Below are 18,650 nucleotides of genomic sequence, written 5' to 3'. Positions count from 1 at the left end.
GTCCTTTATAGTGTGGATAGGAGTATAGTTGCCAGCACCCTGTAGTTTGAGTACCTGCTCTTCCCAGCAGTGGGATCTTAAGTAAGAGCAGTTACTTCCTAATTTTATTTGAATTTGTTACAAATACATAGTCATCAAACATACACTATACCATATGACCCAGAAATCCTATGCCTTGGTATTTATCCAAAAGAAATGTGAAATTATGTTCATACAAAAATATGAATTTTATTGTTATTATTATTATTATTTAGAAGATTTTATTTATTTTTGTGAGATAGAGTTCATGAGCAAGTACATGAACAGGAGAAGGGGCAGATGGAAAAGCAGACTCCCTGCTGAGCAGGGAGCCCTGTGCAGGTCCTCCATCCCAGGACCCTGGCTGAGATCATGACCTGAACCAGAGGCAGACGCTTAACCCACTGAGCCACCCAAGTGCCAGAGCAGGCAACTTCGAATCTCACCTTTGATGATGGAACTTTCTGTCAGATGTGGGGAGATACTGGACTAAATCTGTCTACTTTTAAACCTGTCTGATCCTTTAAAAAGCTCTAGGATTTGAAATCAAGGGACCTACCTGGGACCACAGTACCCCACACCAGGTTGGAACTAGAACCTTTCTTCTTTTTTTTTTTTTTTTTAAAGATTTTACTTATTTATTTGACAGAGAGAGATTACAAGTAGGCAGAGAGGCAGGCAGAGAGAGAGAGGAGGAAGCAGGCTCCCTGCTGAGCAGAGAGCCCGATGCGGGACTCGATCCCAGGACCCTGAGATCATGACCTGAGCCGAAGACAGCGGCTTAACCCACTGAGCCACCCAGGCGCCCGGAACTAGAACCTTTCATGGGTCCCCAAGTATCCTCTGAGCTCTCCCCATCTGGCCCCGTGCGCTCAGTCAGGGTATGCAGTCAACGGCGGACTCTCAGCCTAGCGACTGCGAGTTTTGCTGACTCTCTAAACAACGTCCTGTACTAGGCCTGTGAGACCAGTTTGATGAGCCAGTGAGGGCTCTGAAAACACATCTGAGATTTTAAAACAAAGTCCTCACAGTATAAAAAGGAACTGTGGGAAGAACAGGACTTGCTGGAGCCCACTCAGATCGACCACACTTTAGGGGGAAAAAAAAATACATTTTATAGGCACTTTCCATTTCAGCATGTGACCTGCATATACACTGTAAGTAAATAAAATTTCCAAGTTCTGTGAGGAGGAAGAAGAGACAAACCTATCTTGTGCCTTTTGGAACAGTCAGAAGGCAGTGAAAACGTAGTGTATATTAAAAAGCCTAGAAAAGGGCGCCTGGGTGGCTCAGTGGGTTAAGCTGCTGCCTTCGGCTCAGGTCATGATCTCAGGGTCCTGGGATCGAGTCCCGCATCGGGCTCTCTGCTCAGCAGGGAGCCTGCTTCCCTTCCTCTCTCTCTGCCTGCCTCTTTGTCTACTTGTGATTTCTCTCTGTCAAATAAATAAATAAAATCTTTAAAAAAAAAATTTAAAAAAAAAAGCCTAGAAAAGTGATTTATTTTATTTATTTTTTATTTTTTTATTTTTTAGAAAAGTGATTTACATCAATTTTTGCCTTTCTTCCTATTTCGTTTGAATTAGGCTTCTCAGTCTTCTGATTGAAAAAGCCGTGCACTTTGCTTTTTCCTTCCAGGATGTTTGGGTTTGGTGACCACTTGTCTGTCATTATGCGTATTTATGGTTGGTTTAGGGAAGTGCCCCTGGTGTTCAGTTAGAGGAATAAACATGTTAATAATACCTTTGTCTGCGTTTGAGGAAGAAATAAAACTGCAGCCGAAGGTATTATAGTTTTTCCTTCTGACTCTAACACAGTCTGTATTTCCTAGAAGGCACCCCATCTGGAGATAGAGAATACATTTTTTAAAAATTTACATGCCTGGATGGTTCATTTGGTTAAGTATCTCAGTCCTCCAGTTGTGAACTCAGGGTTGTGAGATCGAGGCCTCTGTCAGGCTCTGTGGTCAGTGGGCTTGGGTTTCTCTTTCTCCCTCACCCTCTGCCCCTCTCCCCACCTCAAAAAAAAAAAAAAAAAAAAACCCTTTCCAAAAAATTATCATGCTTTTATTTGTTTCGTCTTATTTCATGTTGTAATTTTCCTGCCTTTTCAGAGACTAGGCATCGAAAAAACCGATCCTACCACACTGACGGATGACGAGATAAACAGATTTGCAAGATTGGATATTGACCCAGAAACCATAACTTGGCAAAGAGGTACCCATGCAGTGCAGTATAGACACCCCATTTGCTTCCATTGTTTACACACCCCACGCTGCCCACGTGGGTTATTCAAGTGTGAGGTCCAAGAGCTCAGGTGTTGGTGTTACAGTGAAGGCATGACCAAGATGGTGACCCATTTGTTTTTTTGGCCACCCCCATCAGTCTTTTTCCTTATTAGCTGTAATTAAACCTCCTTTCATTGGGTTCATTGGATATTTTGCTGGCTTTTCAGTGTTGATTGGAGTGAGGGTGGTTTCAGGGAAGTTCATGCCTACACCAGAAATAACATTTTGCAAGTTTCATTTTATGCAAAAAGTTTCGGTGTCATGAAGTAGAGAAATTATGTTTTATCACTTCTTGAATCATGTTGCTCTTTTCTCTCAGAACTCTTATCTGGCATAAAGTGACTTGCTTTTTCTTGTCGCTCTCTAGCTTGCCTACTCATTTTTACATCATTTTATTAAACTCCTGTAACAAAGTAGGTAGCCTTCAAGGTTTAAACAGTTGGCAGTTCAGTGAGTGAGTTGCATGGCTTCACTGCCATGTGATGAATCTCTGCATGCCGTCCACATGGCTTAGCATTTTCTTTGGTACCAACAGTGCATCTCTCTGCCCTGTGTCACTGCTAAGAAGGAATTTTTGTCCAGTCATGCAGAATGCACCTAATGGCAAATTTATTGACTGTTTCTTTGATTTTCATTGGCTCAGTAACTATTGCTAGCTAATGACATTTTTAAATTTTTTTTTTAAGATTTTATTTATTTATTTATTTGACAGAAAATGCTAGATAGCAAGCACAGACAGATGGAGAGGGAGAAGCAGACTCTGCTGAGCAAGGAGCCTGATGTGGGGCTCCCTCCCAGGATTCTGGGATCATGACCTGAGCCGAAGGCAGACGCTTAACCGACTGAGCCACCCAGGCATCCTGCTAATGGCATTTTAGAGATGACTCCCTTAATATCAAAAACCACCCTGATATTTTTTTCTTCCTTTGCTTCAGTAGCTTTTTTTTTTTTTTAAGATTTTATTTATTTATTTGACAGAGAGTGAGATCACAAGTAGGCAGAGAGGCAGGCAGAGAGAGAGGAGGAAGCAGGCTCCCCCGCTGAGCAGAGAGCCCGATGCGGGGCTCGATCCTAGGACCCTGAGATCATGACCTGAGCCAAAGGCAGAGGCTTAACCCACTGAGCCACCCAGGCGCCCCAGCTTCAGTAGCTTTAGACAGATGGTATATTTTCACTTTCCCTTTGCTTTATGTCTAAGTCATGCTTTCTGGAAAAGTAGAAGGAAATAAAGGAAAAAAATGGATCACATCTACTGACTGGCTAATTTATCTTGAGAAATCAAGTACAAAGAATTTGACCTAGTTTTTGAAAACAAGAGGCTCCAACAGCACATTACATCCTTCGCTTATCAAGTGGGATGTGTGTGTGTGTGTGTGTGTGTGTGTGTGTGTGTGTGTGTGTGTGTGAGTGCTTGCGCACGCGTGCGAGCACACTGCGCGAAACACGGTGCGAGACACTGCTTTCGGGGTTTAAGTTATTGCAGTCTGTGGAAAGCAATTTTTCATGTTTTTCAAGTACTTTAAAAATGCCTCTCCCATTTGACCCATTAAAGTGCAAACTGGTTTGTTGTTCGTTTTGTGTTTTATGATTGTTTGGCATGTCATTACAAAAAATACAAAATTGGGAATGCACTAAAATGTTAACAGCGATTATTCCTGAAAGGTGAAAGGAAGATTAGTTAGTGGGTTGATCTTTGGTGCGTTTTCTAAGAGTATACAATTGGCTGGATACTCTGTCATTGGGATGGAAATTATTTCTTCTAAGTGTGCTGAAGGGAAGAGCAGATAACCTAGTATGCTTCAGAAAGCATTTGCCATGTCCTGCATTTATGGCTCTTTCGTGTCTCAGGATGATGTAAGGTCAGTGAGTCATCCCACAGAACAATAGCCTTGGCCTTTTAAAAAACTGGCCTGCTCTGTTTTCCTTTTCACATGGGATGGGCTTCAAAATAGATGCCAGATTTCTCCTGGATGGTTTGAATTCTCTAGACAGAATAAAACCAAGCCACTCCCCATTTCTTAAAAATACCCTTTTTGGTGGGGCGTCTGTCTGGCTTAGGTCAGTAGAGCATGTGACTTTTGGTCATGGGTCGTTGGTCATGAGTTTGAGCCCCATGTTGTGGGTAGAGATGACTTAAAAATAAGATCTTTAAAACAAATAAATAAAATAAATAAACATAGCCTTCTTTAAAAATAACTCCTGTTCATTTATAGTATGTGAGCATCATTTCTTAACTTGCTCCCATATTCTAGCTTCGCCATCATCTCTGAAATCCAATGTTACTAGGCGATCATTAGCTTGGACTTGTTTTAAGACTGTTTTAAGACTTGTTTTAAGACAGTTTTTATTACTAAAAACTGTTCTGTATCTTCTCTTTCTGCTACAGTATTGGATACCAACGATAGATTCTTGAGAAAGATCACCATCGGACAGGCTCCAACGGAGAAAGGGCACACACGGACGGTAGCTATTTGTTCCTCTCTAAATGAATTATTCCTGTGAGGCAGATCCTTGCTGCTTCTGTCCTCCTCCATCCTCTCCCGTACGATTGATACTGCCAGGTGCTGCTCTGCCTTTTCCCTTTTAAAATGGAAGTGAGTAGGTGTGTGGCATTGAGCACTCCTGACAGCTTTTGCAATAAATCCCATGTGTCACCTGTGTGTTTTTCCCCCAGCACTTTTTCCTGGAGGTGGTGAGCCCCCAGTGAATATCCTTGCACATAAATGGATTAAAACCGCCTCTCTATTTTTTGTGGCCATTTACAACGTGTCTCTTCAATCTAAGAGCATCTGTGTTGTTTCCTTGTGTGTTAGGGAAACCATCACCACAGGATTATAAGCTTCCTTCAGCAAAGATTGTTGGTGCTACTGGAACATTTATTTTTATTTATTTATTTATTTATTTTAAAGATTTTATTTATTTATTTGACAGACAGAGATCACAAGTAGGCAGAGAGGCAGGCAGAGAGAGAGGGAGAGGGAAGCAGGCTCCCCGCGGAGCAGAGAGCCCGACGCAGGGCTCAATCCCAGGACCCTGAGATCATGACCTGAGCCGAAGGCAGCGGCTTAACCCACTGAGCCACCCAGGCACCCCTGGAACATTTATTTTTAAAAAATGGGCGACTCAAGGTCCTGGAATCACTGATGACAAATATTTGCTCTTGGAGAGTTATTTTCATTAAGTTCTTTGGGTACTGTTGTGCTGTCCTGTCCTTTGAAGCTATTTATGTAAGCCTCGGATGCAAACAAGTGTTGCTTTTACCACTCTTTTGGTTTCATGTGATATTCCCTGTTGTGTTTTTTCCCGGCCCACAGGCCCAGTTTGATATCTCTGTGGCCAGTGAAATCATGGCGGTGCTGGCTCTCACCAGTTCGCTAGAAGACATGAGAGAGAGACTGAGCAGAATGGTGGTGGCATCCAGCAAGAAAGGGGAGCCCATCAGTACCGAAGATCTGGTGGGTACCCAGGGTCTCTGTGGGGACACAGGCTTGGTGATGCCTCCGTGTCTATTGCTTGAGTATCCCAGTAGTTACTGATGAATTCTCTGTAATTTTGCTGCTTACAAGGGAATTACGAAATTTCCAAAAAGAACTTCATAGCGAGTAATTAGGTGCTGCAGTCACAGACCACGGGTTTCAGATGGTTTGAGCAACAGCTTCACCCTGTGCATATTTCTGAAAGCGGGTGTATGACCTCAGTTTGTAGAGAATGTCAGATGTCCCGGTGAGGTCCTTAGCCCCTGAGGCTGGAGTCACACCCTGGCCTCTCCCCCGACAGGCCTCCCTGGGACAGGCCTCCCTGGCTGAGGCATCTTTGCTCGAGGCTCATTGCTCGCCATCTCCATGCTAATAACCATGTTGGGAACTGCACTTTGCCGGTTTTCAGATGGCCCTCCTGGCTAGTTCTCCACTTCAGGGTTATTTCTGAACTGTCCATTTGGTAATACGAGGTTTAGAATGAGATCATCTTACAGGTTAATTTTTTGAAAGCCGCTTTGTGTTGACAGACACCAAAATGTTTGGCCTGTGATTAGCAGTCTGTCAGCTGAATTCAGAAAAGGGAGAAAATACTAATTTCCTCTTCTTACAGTCAATATGTGTAAGAAATGAAATCATTTTGAATTTTTACACCCAAACCAGAAACTTAGAAACTCACCGCAAGTGAATATAGGTGGGATCCATGGCTTTATCTTCCTACTTTGTCACCAGTTCATTCAACTCTGGTTGGATGGCTTTAAAGAGGGACCTGATATGTGAGAGTGTGTATTGAACTCCTTGGGTACATCTTCAGTTTCAGCTTTGGAAAACACACCCTGAATTTGGTTTTCAATCACTTCTGCCCAGACATCAAAGCTACAAATAATTCAGTTCCTCTAAGAGCTAGCATTTCTGCGCTATAAACTAGTTTAAAATGGATTCCCTCCTCAATCAGCAACAGTGCTTGATTGGGATGCTTGTTTCCAGAGTTAAATGTTTTTCCACAAATTACATGTGAATGTCATTTTCATTCTTTGTATTCTTCCTGCTAAAAATAAGTGACAACCTCATAGTATATCCAGAAAAAAATAAGTCAATGGATGGTCTAGTTAGGTGAAAGTACTGATTGGTGCAAAATGGCTGAAGAGGGAAGATCTAAGAGTGCTCAGTTTTGGTTCATACGGTTGGGGTTTTTTGCTGCTGGGAAACGTGTCTTGCCCTTGTTTTGTAGGGGGTTAGTGGTGCGTTGACAGTGCTCATGAAGGATGCAATCAAGCCCAATCTCATGCAGACATTAGAGGTGAGCAGAGCAACTCCCACCTTCCCGAATCGGTCTTCTGTGTCACAGCACTGTGGTTATAAAGCAAACTTATCTTGGGGGGGTCAGAGAATTCTCTGCCTGCTCATGTCTTTCCTTGCGTACTTTCTCACTGTTGTGTTTGGGATGTTCCTGAAATACAAAAGAGGTGGCTTTGTATTTTTCTTCCGGGAAGACTTGGTCTTTTGGATTCCAACTAACTTTCATACCCTTGACCACGTGATCGCATTTGGAAGCAGGATCGGCAGCGTGGCCCATGCCATCTTGTTTCTGCAGGGCACTCCAGTATTTGTTCATGCTGGACCGTTTGCCAACATCGCACATGGGAATTCCTCCATCATTGCAGACCGGATTGCCCTCAAGCTTGTTGGCCCTGAAGGGTTTGTGGGTGAGTATTTTTGCAAAATCTGTGAATAAACTGGGTGTTTTATTTTAACATCAAGGGAGTTGGGATGGCCTTTTTACAGTTGCTTTTCTCCTCACTTACAGTGACTGAAGCAGGATTTGGAGCAGACATTGGAATGGAAAAGTTCTTTAACATCAAGTGCCGGTATTCTGGTCTCCGCCCTCACGTGGTGGTGCTTGTGGCCACAGTCAGGGCTCTTAAGATGCATGGAGGTGGCCCCACGGTGAGGATTGAGAGTTCAAAGAATCTGATTCTCAGCAGTGTTCTGAAGGCTAAAAGGAAGTCGGGATGGCTTGTCCCTCTTTTGTCATTCAGCTGCTCTTGTCCTCATGATTAATAGGGTGCCAGAGGCAAGAGATATTTCTACAGCTCTTGTACCGGCCTCCTTATCGATCATGGAAATTGGCTTCACAGCCAGTCTTTCTGAGAGAACCATCTGATATCTAAACCAAGGACATGTGCTTGGCCAGATGCACAGAAAACTCCTTTATGTTCAGGCTGTTCTTTTTAAGGAAGTCCCCTTTTCCCTCTAAATAGTGACACTGACAGCCAGCCCGCTAAACCGTTTAGCAGAGACAGAGGTCAGCCCTTTCTTCAAAGGCGCTTGCTGGGTGAGACTAGCCCAACCTGGGAGAGAGAAGGAGAAAGGTAGATATGCCCTGGACAGCCTCCGGGTAATGGAGAGAAACTAGGTCAGGACTAGTTTTTTTTTTTTTTTTTTTTTTAAGATTATTTATTTATTTATTTATTTGAAAGACAGATCACAAGTAGGCAGAGAGGCAGGCAGAGAAAGAGCTAGGAGGAAGCAGGCTCCCCACCCAGCAGAGAGCCCGACACGGGGCTCAATCCCAGAACCCCAGGATCATGACCTGAGCCGAAGGCAGAGGCTTTAACCCAGTGAGCCACCCAGGCGCCCCAGAAATTGCACTTTTTATCCTATTATTGTAATACCTTTTTTCAGCACCTGCACATGAAGACATTGTGGTACTTTTCAGAAATTACTTGAAGTATTAAATTCCTAGCCTTACTGAATTCCACAAGCCAGTCTTGCAACTTGAGAAATAAGACCTCCTTCACTTAAAATCAGTGTTTCTTAGGGAAACCCCTGATCACCACACTAACATAGAAGTTCTCAAGAGTTTTAGCCTCAGAACTTCTTTACACTTTCAAAATTATTGAGGACCTGCAAGAACTTTTGTCTCGGTGGATTGTATCTATGATATTTACTGTATTAGGAATTGAAGCTGAGTTAAATAGTAAAAAAAAAAAATATATATATATATATATATATATCTTGTATATATATATATATATATATATATTTTTTTTTTTTAAGAATTTAATTATTTGAGAGAGCGAGAGCACAAACTGGGAAAGAGCAGAGGGAGAGGGACAAGCATGCTTCCTGCTGAGCATGGAGCCAGACACAAGGCTTGCTTCCAGGATGCCAAGCCAAAGTCAGACACTCAACTGATTGAGCCATCCAGATGCCTCCCAAATTTTATTTATATATATATATATATATATATATATATATATATATATATTTATTCATTTTTTTTTAAATGAAAAGTTGTTAGATTTCCCCAAACAAAATATAAGCATTGTACATTGTTCAGATATCTTCAGGATCTGGCCTAGTTGGAGACCACTGGACTCTCATCTTCTCCATGGGATCACATGTCACATGTTTTTTTGCAAAAGTCCATTGTACACTCCCCTGAGAGAATGAGAGTGGAAAGAATCACTTGATATCTTGGAATTATTGTGGAAATAGTCTGGACCTCATAGACCCATAAAAGGATTAGGTCCCCAGACCACACTGTGAGAACCACTGCCATAAACAACCCCAGCATACCTCTCCAGTCTCAGTTGTCCGCAAGGCACCAAAAGTGTTTCTAGCCCAGGAGTGCAGGATGGACTCCCCTTTTATTCCCAGGTATAACCTACATGTTTTCGCTGTGTATGCCTTAACACCATTGCACCTTCTTTCCTCCTAATCTCAGGGTCTAAAAAAGAGTGCCAGATACTTAACATGGGTAGCACTGAGAGGAGATCATCCCACAGAAAGCTCTGTCCAGAAACCAGCCCTACCCCTCTTGCTCCCTCAGGGAGCTGCATGTAAAACCCAGAACATGGTGGCTCAGGTCCCTGCCCGCCCCGCCACCCACCCCCCCAGCCCTGGTCGTGGCCCCTTTTGGAGTCGGAGCACCATTATCTCCAAGGAATGGGAGCAGACCAAGCTGAGATGCTGTGCACTGTGAAGTCCCTGGAATTGGCACCTTCACCTTAACGTTTGTCCCTGTAGGTGCAGCGGGGCCAGGCCACTGGGCATCTCCGTAACAGTGAACTCACTGCTTCAGTATTCTGACTCTGTCCATATACCCTGATGGAAGGGGAAAGTCCTATGTTGTGTCCTCGTGTTTGCATTGCTTGTGCTCCTTCGTCCACCTTCACGAAGGCATGGGCTGGCTCCACGGACCAGCTCAGGAACCCATTGCAGGGCTCGTCACAGACTCCACTAGTGGCCATTTCCGGGTGGCCTTTGCGGGGCTGACCACTGCCTTTTTCCCACAAGCCCCTTGACTTCCACCCCCGCTGCTATGTGCTTCATTGGCTGCGGTTCTCGCCCCTGCCTAGAACACATCCCTTTCCCCACCACCTTAACAGATCTGTCCTCACCTCCTTCGTTCAGGCCACAGACGTCTCCCACTCTGCTCAGAGCAGTCATTTTTGATTGTGTGCAGTAGGCTTGGTCAGATACCCTAAATCCTTTGGGTTGGAAACCACCTTATCCTGCTATAACCGTCCTCCCCTGTGGCTGCCCCAGGGTGCAGCTTCTGGCCTTCTACACCTGACAGGGCATCATTTTAAGATAAAATGGGATTGTACGTAGAAAATGCCTCTGATTTTGCTTCCTTTCCTTCCAGGTTACTGCCGGACTGCCTCTCCCCAAGGCTTACACAGAAGAGGTAACTTCAGTCATTTCTAATCCCTTGTCCTAAAGAGCACCCCATCCCAAATCAGCACTACTCAGCCCAGTCCGTTCAGAAATGAGTGGGTGGGCGTATGGCTGCCAGGGCAAGGCAAAAGCCTGCAGTGTGCTGAAGAACTGCCGTGGATGAAGTTGGGAAGAAGTGTTTAGGAAACAGCCACCCCACAGAGGCTGCCAGTGAAGCCATTAGGGCTAAACCAGTGTGGCTGGTTCTCAGTCGGGACATTAGGCAGTGTCTAGAGACATGTGCGATCGTTTTGACTTCGGGTAGGGAGTGCTTCTGGTGCTGAGTAAAGGCCAGGGACGCTGCTCAACACCCTACAGCCCACAGGATGGCCTCCACAACAGATACAATTTTGCCCCAAATGTCAGGAGTCCTGAGGTTAGGAAACCCTGCCCTACACTAATGACCTTTCCTTCCACTGTCTTCCCTGCATTGGCTGCTTCATTACCAAACATCATCTGAGTGTGAAGCAAATAGGAACTTTTTTTTTTTTTTTTTTAAGATTTTTACTTATTGGGACGCCTGGGTGGCTCAGTTGGTTGGACGACTGCCTTCGGCTCAGGTCATGATCCTGGAGTCCCGAGACCGAGTCCTGCATCAGGCTCCCAGCTCCATGGAGAGTCTGCTTCTCTCTCTGACCTTCTCCTCGTTAATGCTCTCTCTCAAGTAAATAAATAAAATCTTTAAAAAAAAAAAAAAGATTTTTACTTATTTATTTGACAGAGATCACAAGTAGGCAGAGAGGCAGGCAGAGAGGGGAAGCAGGCTCCCTGCTGAGCAGAGAGCCCGATGCAGGGCTCGATCCCAGGACCCTGAGATCATGAGCTGAGCCGAAGACAGAGGCTTAACCCACTGAGCCACCCAGGTGCCCCGGAACTATTTTTTAAAATATCTTTTCATCTGTAGATTTAAATCCATGTTAAAGGGCCAGTGTGAGGGTCAGGATCCCAGTTATTTTGTTAGGTAAAGTGTCCCTAAGCTGATGAGGTTGATAGCAGTCAAGGAGGACAAAGAACTGGGAGCTTGAGTCTTTTCCTACTTGAATCATTTCCTCTCAACCATTGGTAGAGGCTGTTTGGGGTGGTTTTGTGAGAGACGGACCCTCACATGAGATGGAGAGGTCAGCCGCTGCCACCGTTCCATTTTTCTTTCTTTTAGGGGAGACTGTTAAATTGTCAGGCAGTACACTGCCACTGTTCAAGCCCTAAATGAGGTATTTCAGAAGTAGCTAGAAAAGAATTGTTGGTGCCTTGAGTCTGCCTGTCTTCTTAGATATGATTTGCCTTTTATGGTCATTTGTCTGATTCACGCGTAGGAGGGGAATTCACAGTTCTGGCCCTCCTGCCACCCCACAGCCTTTCCTGTGTCTAATTAGAGTGACTGCCCCTAACCAGCCCAGCTGGCGTCTTCATTTAAGAAATTCTCCTTTTTAAAAACTGTTCTCAATCAGTCTTACATATTAATTGGTTTTCATGTGACTAGAGGTAAAGAATTAGCAGGGCTCACAGAGAAAAAAGAACAAGAGAGTTCCTCAAAGAGAGCAAAGAGATGAATAAGGCTTCGAGTCAAGCAAGAAATGTTAACGTTTTCAGATGCAAAGATACGTTTTCAAAGACAAAGATATATGATACCAGGAAGACATTTATTTTAGCACTGGGCTTAAATCTGAATTCTACACTAATTAGTGGTCATTAAATCTATAAAATCTCCATTCTAGGAGCATATAGAGTTAAAAGTATACAGTCTAATATATGAATGGGATAGTTTTTACAAAATGTAAATAAAGTCAATCTTTAAAAAAAAAAAAAGGAATTTGGGGCGCCTGGGTGGCTCAGTGGGTTAAGCTGCTGCCTTCAGCTCAGGTCATGATCTCAGGGTCCTGGGATTGAGTCCCGCATCGGGCTCTCTGCTCAGCAGGGAGCCTGCTTCTTCCTCTCTCTTTGCCTGCCTCTCTGCCTACTTGTAATCTCTCTCTGTCAAATAAATAAATAAAATCTTTAAAAAAAAAAAAAAAAGAATTAGCAGGGCTCTTTAGAATATCAATTAAATCCCAATTTTAGTTTTCATCTATTAAAGGGGAAAAAGCAGAAGTCGTGGTAATAATCTTAGTTGTTTTCTGCCTTTATCTTATCCCCTTTTCCTGCTGTTTTATTGAATCCACAGACCAAGGGGTGTTTTACTGCTGGGGTTTGCTCATAATCCAGTGTATTTATTTTTATAGAAGACTATTATATTTTTATCTTAAAAGATTTAGTGTATTTTTAAGCTTATAATAGTAACATCCTTTTTATATTTAAAAAAAAAAAAGGTTAAACAATTTAAAGATATAATACATGATTTGAGTCCCCTGAACCAGTTTGGTACATATTTTTCAACATGTAAAATATTTCATGAATATATTCATGTTTTTTTTATATTTGTCCAAAAATAGAATTAATTAAGCTGTCCATCGTTTTGCAACTTTGGTACACTTTAGTATATCTTTGCTAGGTTTCATGTTAAAACAGATTTTTTTCACTCTCGTAACGCCTACATGGTGCGTATTTATTGACTGTGTATGTCATAATTCCCTGGCCCGTCCCCATTGAAGGAGGTTTGTGTTTGCAGTTTTCCAAGGCTGAGAGCAACACTGCCATTAACATTTAACATATTTAAAGGTATGTTTCCTTAATCACTTTCTTCTAAATGTCACAGTATTCTGTTCTTAAAGGTGGCATTTATCCTGTTTTCTTTGTCCCCATTGATGGCTCATGGTCAAGTTCCTTAGAGCCTTTGAAAGCATCCCTGATCACTTTCTATTTTCTGAGAGCACTTTGGTGGGTGTGTAATGGACACCAGGCACTGTGCTGGGCGCTGTCTTCTGACAGAAGGGTCTGTGTGTCCCCGAGTAGAGTCAGTTTATGCCATTGTACCATGAGTACATAAAATCTACAAACACAAGGTTGTCAGCATCATTTACTTAAGAGCAGCTAATTCCCAGCAGACGGCAAATATGCTGGTAAGATGTGGTTTGGCGAGAGCAACTATACCGGCTCTCGTGCCTGTCGTTCAGCCAGGAAACAAGCTCCACTCCAGCTCGGCAGGCTGGCACAGGGCAAGGGCGCCATGGCGCCCCCTCCCCACCCTGTGAGAAAGGGCGTGGGCAGACCTGCCGTGGGCTTGTTCCCACGGGAAGCAGCTTCTGGCTACAGGAGACCCGTTCCGTTTTAAGAAGAACCTGCCACTGACCTCATGGACGCTTCCCCGTTGTTCTTACAGAACCTGGAGCTGGTTGAGAAAGGCTTCAGTAACTTAAGGAAACAAATCGAAAATGCCAGAATGTTTGGAGTTCCAGTGGTAGTGGCGGTGAACGCATTCAAGTAAGTACAAAGAGTAGGAGTCAAGGGGGGACTGTGAGAAAGAGCCAGAAACCATCCCCCGGCGCTAACTGTACAGCCCCACGGGTAGCTCTGTTCTGTTCTCCAGTTACTGGTATTAGTTATTAAGCCTCTGATCTGGGAGCTCCTGACAAGAGCCTGCGGGGGAGGGGGAGGGGCTCCACAGATGTCACAGCCAACTCGTCACTTCTCCCACAGTGGGCCCCGGGTCAGCTGCGGCTCCTGCGGGTCCCCTTCTCCACGGAAGGACACAGACGTGAAGTGAAGGGTTCTTTTTTGCTCTCTAGAGGCCTGTGATGCTAACAGGAAGTCATAGCCCTACAGCGTTCCCTTATTTCAGTACGTCTAGTGGGGCATTGTCTTGACAAAGAGTTGAACATGCTGAGCTAGAAGGGTTCGTGCGAGAGAGAGAACTTGGGGAGGTTGTTTAGGTATTGGAGTACTAGTTTTAATCTTGCTGTAATGGCCAAATCACAGTAGAATGGGAGAGAACAATTTTGGCAAGCTAGTGTTTATTTTATTTTTATTTTTTTAAAGATCTTATTTATTTGACGGAGATCACAAGAAGGCAGAGGGGGTGGGGGAAGCAGACTCCCTGCTGAGCAGAGAGCCCGATGCGGGGCTCGATCCCAGGATCCTGAGACCATGACCTCAGCTGAAGGCAGAGGCTTAACCCACTGAGCCACCCAGGCGCCCCATAGCTAGTGTTTATTGATTGCTGTGATGGGCCTGGAGTGTTCGAGTATTCTGCATGTTTCTGTCATCTAAGCCTCATGATGTCCCAGGGAAGTAAGTGCCGTGGTTATTCCCATTTTACCACGTGGAGTCCAAAGCACATGAGGATTAAATAATTAGCCAGGGGTCACCACGTCGTCACTGGTGGAGCCAGGAGCCAGTCAGTATTACTTGATTCGTTTCCGTTCATCACTGAGGAACTCGCTGGAGTTTTCATGGCAAACACAAGACCAAGCTTGTCTTCTCCCACCGTCCTCAGTGCTTTAACACAGATCGCTACCTTTACAGGACCGATTCAGAGGCCGAGCTGGACCTTGTCAGCCGCCTTGCCAAAGAACATGGAGCTTTTGATGCTGTGAAATGCACACACTGGGCAGAAGGGGGCAAGGGTGCCTTAGCCCTAGCTCAGGCCGTCCAGAGAGCATCTCAGGCGCCCAGCAGCTTTCAGCTCCTTTATGACCTCAAGGTGAGTTGCATTCTGTATGAAAGAAACAAAAAAGCACTATGAGGTTTCTGTGTGGTTGCCTCTCTTTAGAGCCTGTGTTTAGCACCTTCAGCCTCGCGGGTTTGATCCCCATGTCGGTGAGTTACACCAGCACAGCCCAGGCTGCTTACTTACAGAGTGGGTTCCTGCAAGAGCTCACTGGGAGGGTAGTTCCCGGCCTAACTTTTGAAAAGACTCACAGTACCTTCCCTTTGCTGACAGCAGAAAGGGTAAAATGGAGGACCAGGAACGTAATTGACGACGGCCTTGAACCCAGGTCACCAGCCATGTCGTGGCAAATTGGCAAGGGGCCACAGCAAGCTCAGAAAAGTTTGCTGACCACTTCCCAGTCACGGGAAAGCCCTGTGCTCCTCAGCTCACTTGCTGGTTCAGGGCTGCCTCAAGTTCAGAGAAGCTCTCGGGTGTAAAGCCAGAGCACTCCGGCAGGGCTCAGCATTCTTTGCTAAGCAGCACTGCTTCTTCTGTGGTCTCATAAAGTTAGTTCACAGAGAGGTGGTTCTTACTGTAGGGTTGTATTTTGTTTTCAGTTCTCTGCCCCTGTATTTCAGGATGTGGTTGGACATTAGGTAAGTATGCCCACAACAACTGGAACGTTCATTAGGAACGTAGGATGGAGGTGATATATAATTCTGCTTTTATTTTCCTGACTGGTTCTTGGCATGGTTTCTAAAAGGTAAGCATAGACTTTCAAAATCAGCCATAAAAAGGGAGGAAACCCCAGTATTCTTGAATTAACATTGCAGATAAAATACACTGACATTTGGTCAATGTTGTCCTATTGACCTTGACATTTTCTTACTGAGCTTTAGTTTTATAGGCTGATTTGAATATCCGTTCAACCAATCATATTTTTCGGAAATGCCCTAAACACACATCTGCACACAAATGCAATGCAAGCATTGTTCAGGGCTCTCTCTAAGCCCTGTTCCCAGTGCCTGAGTTAGGAGCCCCAGTCCTGGAAGGCCAGCAGCAGGCCCCAGGGAGGTGGCGTGATGAGGACTTGAATCTCTCATTTTTATTCGGAATTTTTCTCTGTTGCGACAGACAGGAGGCTGCCACTTTTTGTCTTCTTTTGCATCTCTTGGTCTTCAGTCACCCCTCAACAAAAGTACTGCTGTCTCAGAAGTTCTGAGTGTGCCTTGGCATTTATGAAGCTCCAGGGATAAGATGCACGTGAAAGCAGTATCACTTGTCACCTCTTGATAAAACCATGGCTGAATAGACACTTTATTTTTGTCCATTATCCAAAGCCTCTTCATAAATTATCATTGTTCAGCTCAGAAGGGATTTTTATCTTTATAGATTATTGCTCCTTACAGAAAACAACCCTTGCCCGGTATGTCCTCCTGACCTTAGTTGCTGGGGAGCATGGAGGCAGACATTTTGCCGGATTTCGGTACTTTGCTCATCCGAGCGGCTTTCCTTCCCATTTCCCTCAGACAGTCTCCCTATGCTGCTGGCCATGCGTCCCAGCACCCCGGCGGAGCAGCGCCACAGGGTGGAGGACACCCCCCCCCCCCGACCTCCATGCAGGGTGCGTGCTTTCTGCTTCATAGCCTTCCTCAGCACTCCTGGTGCATGAGCATCATGGAAATCACTGGGGTGTTGTTTTTTTTAATAAGTAGATGATTTGGTTTTTAGGACTATTTCTAAGCAACAGTCATCCACAATCAATATGTTGTGTTAAAAATAGGCTCTGCCTCTCATGTACAAAGTGGGGGTTCTTGGATGGATATTGGACGTCTTCCTTCATCAGTAGTACCCCAGGTCTGGTTTAATGTGAGTCTCATCTCCAGCCACAGGAACATTTGTTTTTTGAAGAAATAATCATTCGTGGGTAGTTGGTAGTACTGTCAGTAGTGTACCTAAGGACATCCTGAATATGCATGCGTGTTTGTGTCTGTACACACACACATAAACACACACACACACACACACATTAACTATACCTCTGTGGGACATTTTCCACTCAATATCTGAAGCTCGGTATTAAAAGAAAATGTTGCTAACCCAAATATACCTCGGGCTATTTGCATATTTATATGTGTGTGTAGGAGTGCCTGGAGGGCTCAGCTGCTTAAACGTCTGCCTTGGGCTCAGGTCGTGATCCCAGGGTCCTGGTATCGAGCCCCCACGTTGGGCTTCCAACTCAGTGGGGAATCTGCTTCTACCTCTGCCTGCCACTTCTCCTGCTTGTGCGTGTGCTCTCTCTCTCTGACAAATAAATTAAATCTTCAAATATATGTGTTTGTGTGTGTGTGTAAGAGCATTTTCTCAGCCTTTTAGGAACTCTGGCCTGGAATGTGGCCGTGTCCCAGTTCACAGTTGTTGTGTGCACCCGGTCATGGCATCTCCCTTCTCTTCCCTGTCTGTTAGCTCCCAGTCGAGGATAAAATCAGAATCATTGCACAGAAGATCTATGGGGCTGACGACATTGAATTGCTTCCCGAAGCTCAACACAAAGCTGAAGTCTACACAAAACAGGTAGATACTTGGCGGTTCATTCACTTCTTTACAGTGGCCCAGAGTCAGAGCCCCCAAGTTCTCCCAGCCCTGTGGGGTGCCACTGCCTCACTTCTCTCGGTGGTAGCCCTTTCCCCTCTGAATACTGAGTTTGGATGAGGTGGTCCAGGCCTTTATCTACTCAGAGGGGGTATAGATGAATGTGTGGAAAAGCCATGAAGAAGTAGGAAGTATCTTCCTCAAATATTAAGAGCCTGCCTTCAGTTGTATTCTCATGTCTACTCCAAACTATCATTTTTAATTGGTTATGTAGATGAAAATACAATACTCACTTTTAAAATATGGTTGTAGGCCCTTGCCTCTCTCACCCAACAGAGGTTTTGATTTTTTTTTTTTTTTTTAATGATCTGTGATAATTAAGCTCAAGGCAGTAAGGTCCAGATGGGTATAAAGGGAATTGAATATTTTAAATAAATGGAAGAATCTGTATCATCACCATCCCCAGGTATGCTTTGTAGCACTGTCAGCCTTTCATTGGTCTTGCTTTTTCCCTTCTCAGGGTTTTGGGGACCTGCCCATCTGCATGGCCAAAACACACTTGTCCTTGTCTCATAACCCAGAGCAGAAGGGTGTACCCACGGGCTTTGTCTTGCCCATCCGTGACATCCGTGCCAGCGTCGGGGCCGGTTTTCTGTACCCCTTGGTGGGGACGGTAAGTGAGTGCTACAGGCAGAGAGGGGGTGGTTCATCTGGGCTTCTCGTCTGACATTGGTCACGGAAAGCTGAGCAGAGTTCCTCACTGAGCAGCAAGCTGGAGTCAGGACCCGTAGATTAATCCCCTTGCTGTGGACCATCCAGGCGTCAGTTCAAGGATGAAGCCATAACAGCTTATCATGAATAACAGTTCTGTTTCCCAGGGGCGGTGTGACATTGACTGAATTCAGGACAGGCCTCATCGATCATCTGTGGCAGTGCTAATGTATAATCACAGCTGACCTTCACTCGGCACCTTTCACAGATGAACTCAGTCCTGCCATGCATCCGTTGAAGTACGGACAGAGGGTCCGCC

General features: G+C 44.7%; 1 protein-coding gene across 2 annotated transcripts in view; it reads left to right on the top strand.

Moving 5' to 3' along the window:
- The window catches only part of MTHFD1 (methylenetetrahydrofolate dehydrogenase, cyclohydrolase and formyltetrahydrofolate synthetase 1), a 56,711-nt gene that overhangs the window by 37,331 nt on the left and 730 nt on the right, over positions 1–18,650 (top strand). Inside the window, exons 16-26 of one of the 2 annotated variants that reach the window (XM_082734152.1) lie at positions 2,129–2,231; positions 4,689–4,765; positions 5,617–5,757; positions 7,010–7,078; positions 7,373–7,484; positions 7,586–7,725; positions 10,433–10,474; positions 13,760–13,860; positions 14,902–15,079; positions 17,495–17,602; positions 18,141–18,293. In XM_082734152.1, coding sequence (XP_082590278.1) covers positions 2,129–2,231; positions 4,689–4,765; positions 5,617–5,757; positions 7,010–7,078; positions 7,373–7,484; positions 7,586–7,725; positions 10,433–10,474; positions 13,760–13,860; positions 14,902–15,079; positions 17,495–17,602; positions 18,141–18,293 — 1,224 coding nt within the window. Of the gene's footprint in view, positions 1–2,128; positions 2,232–4,688; positions 4,766–5,616; positions 5,758–7,009; positions 7,079–7,372; positions 7,485–7,585; positions 7,726–10,432; positions 10,475–13,759; positions 13,861–14,901; positions 15,080–17,494; positions 17,603–18,140; positions 18,628–18,650 lie in introns of those variants that run through there. The other variant, XM_082734151.1, reaches the window with a different exon arrangement.

The sequence above is a fragment of the Mustela nivalis genome, assembly GCF_964662115.1.
Source record: "Mustela nivalis genome assembly, chromosome: 6".
Classification (NCBI taxonomy): Eukaryota; Metazoa; Chordata; class Mammalia; order Carnivora; family Mustelidae; genus Mustela; species Mustela nivalis.
Note: the sequence above shows the minus strand (reverse complement) of the source record. Positions and strands in the feature narration are given on the sequence as shown.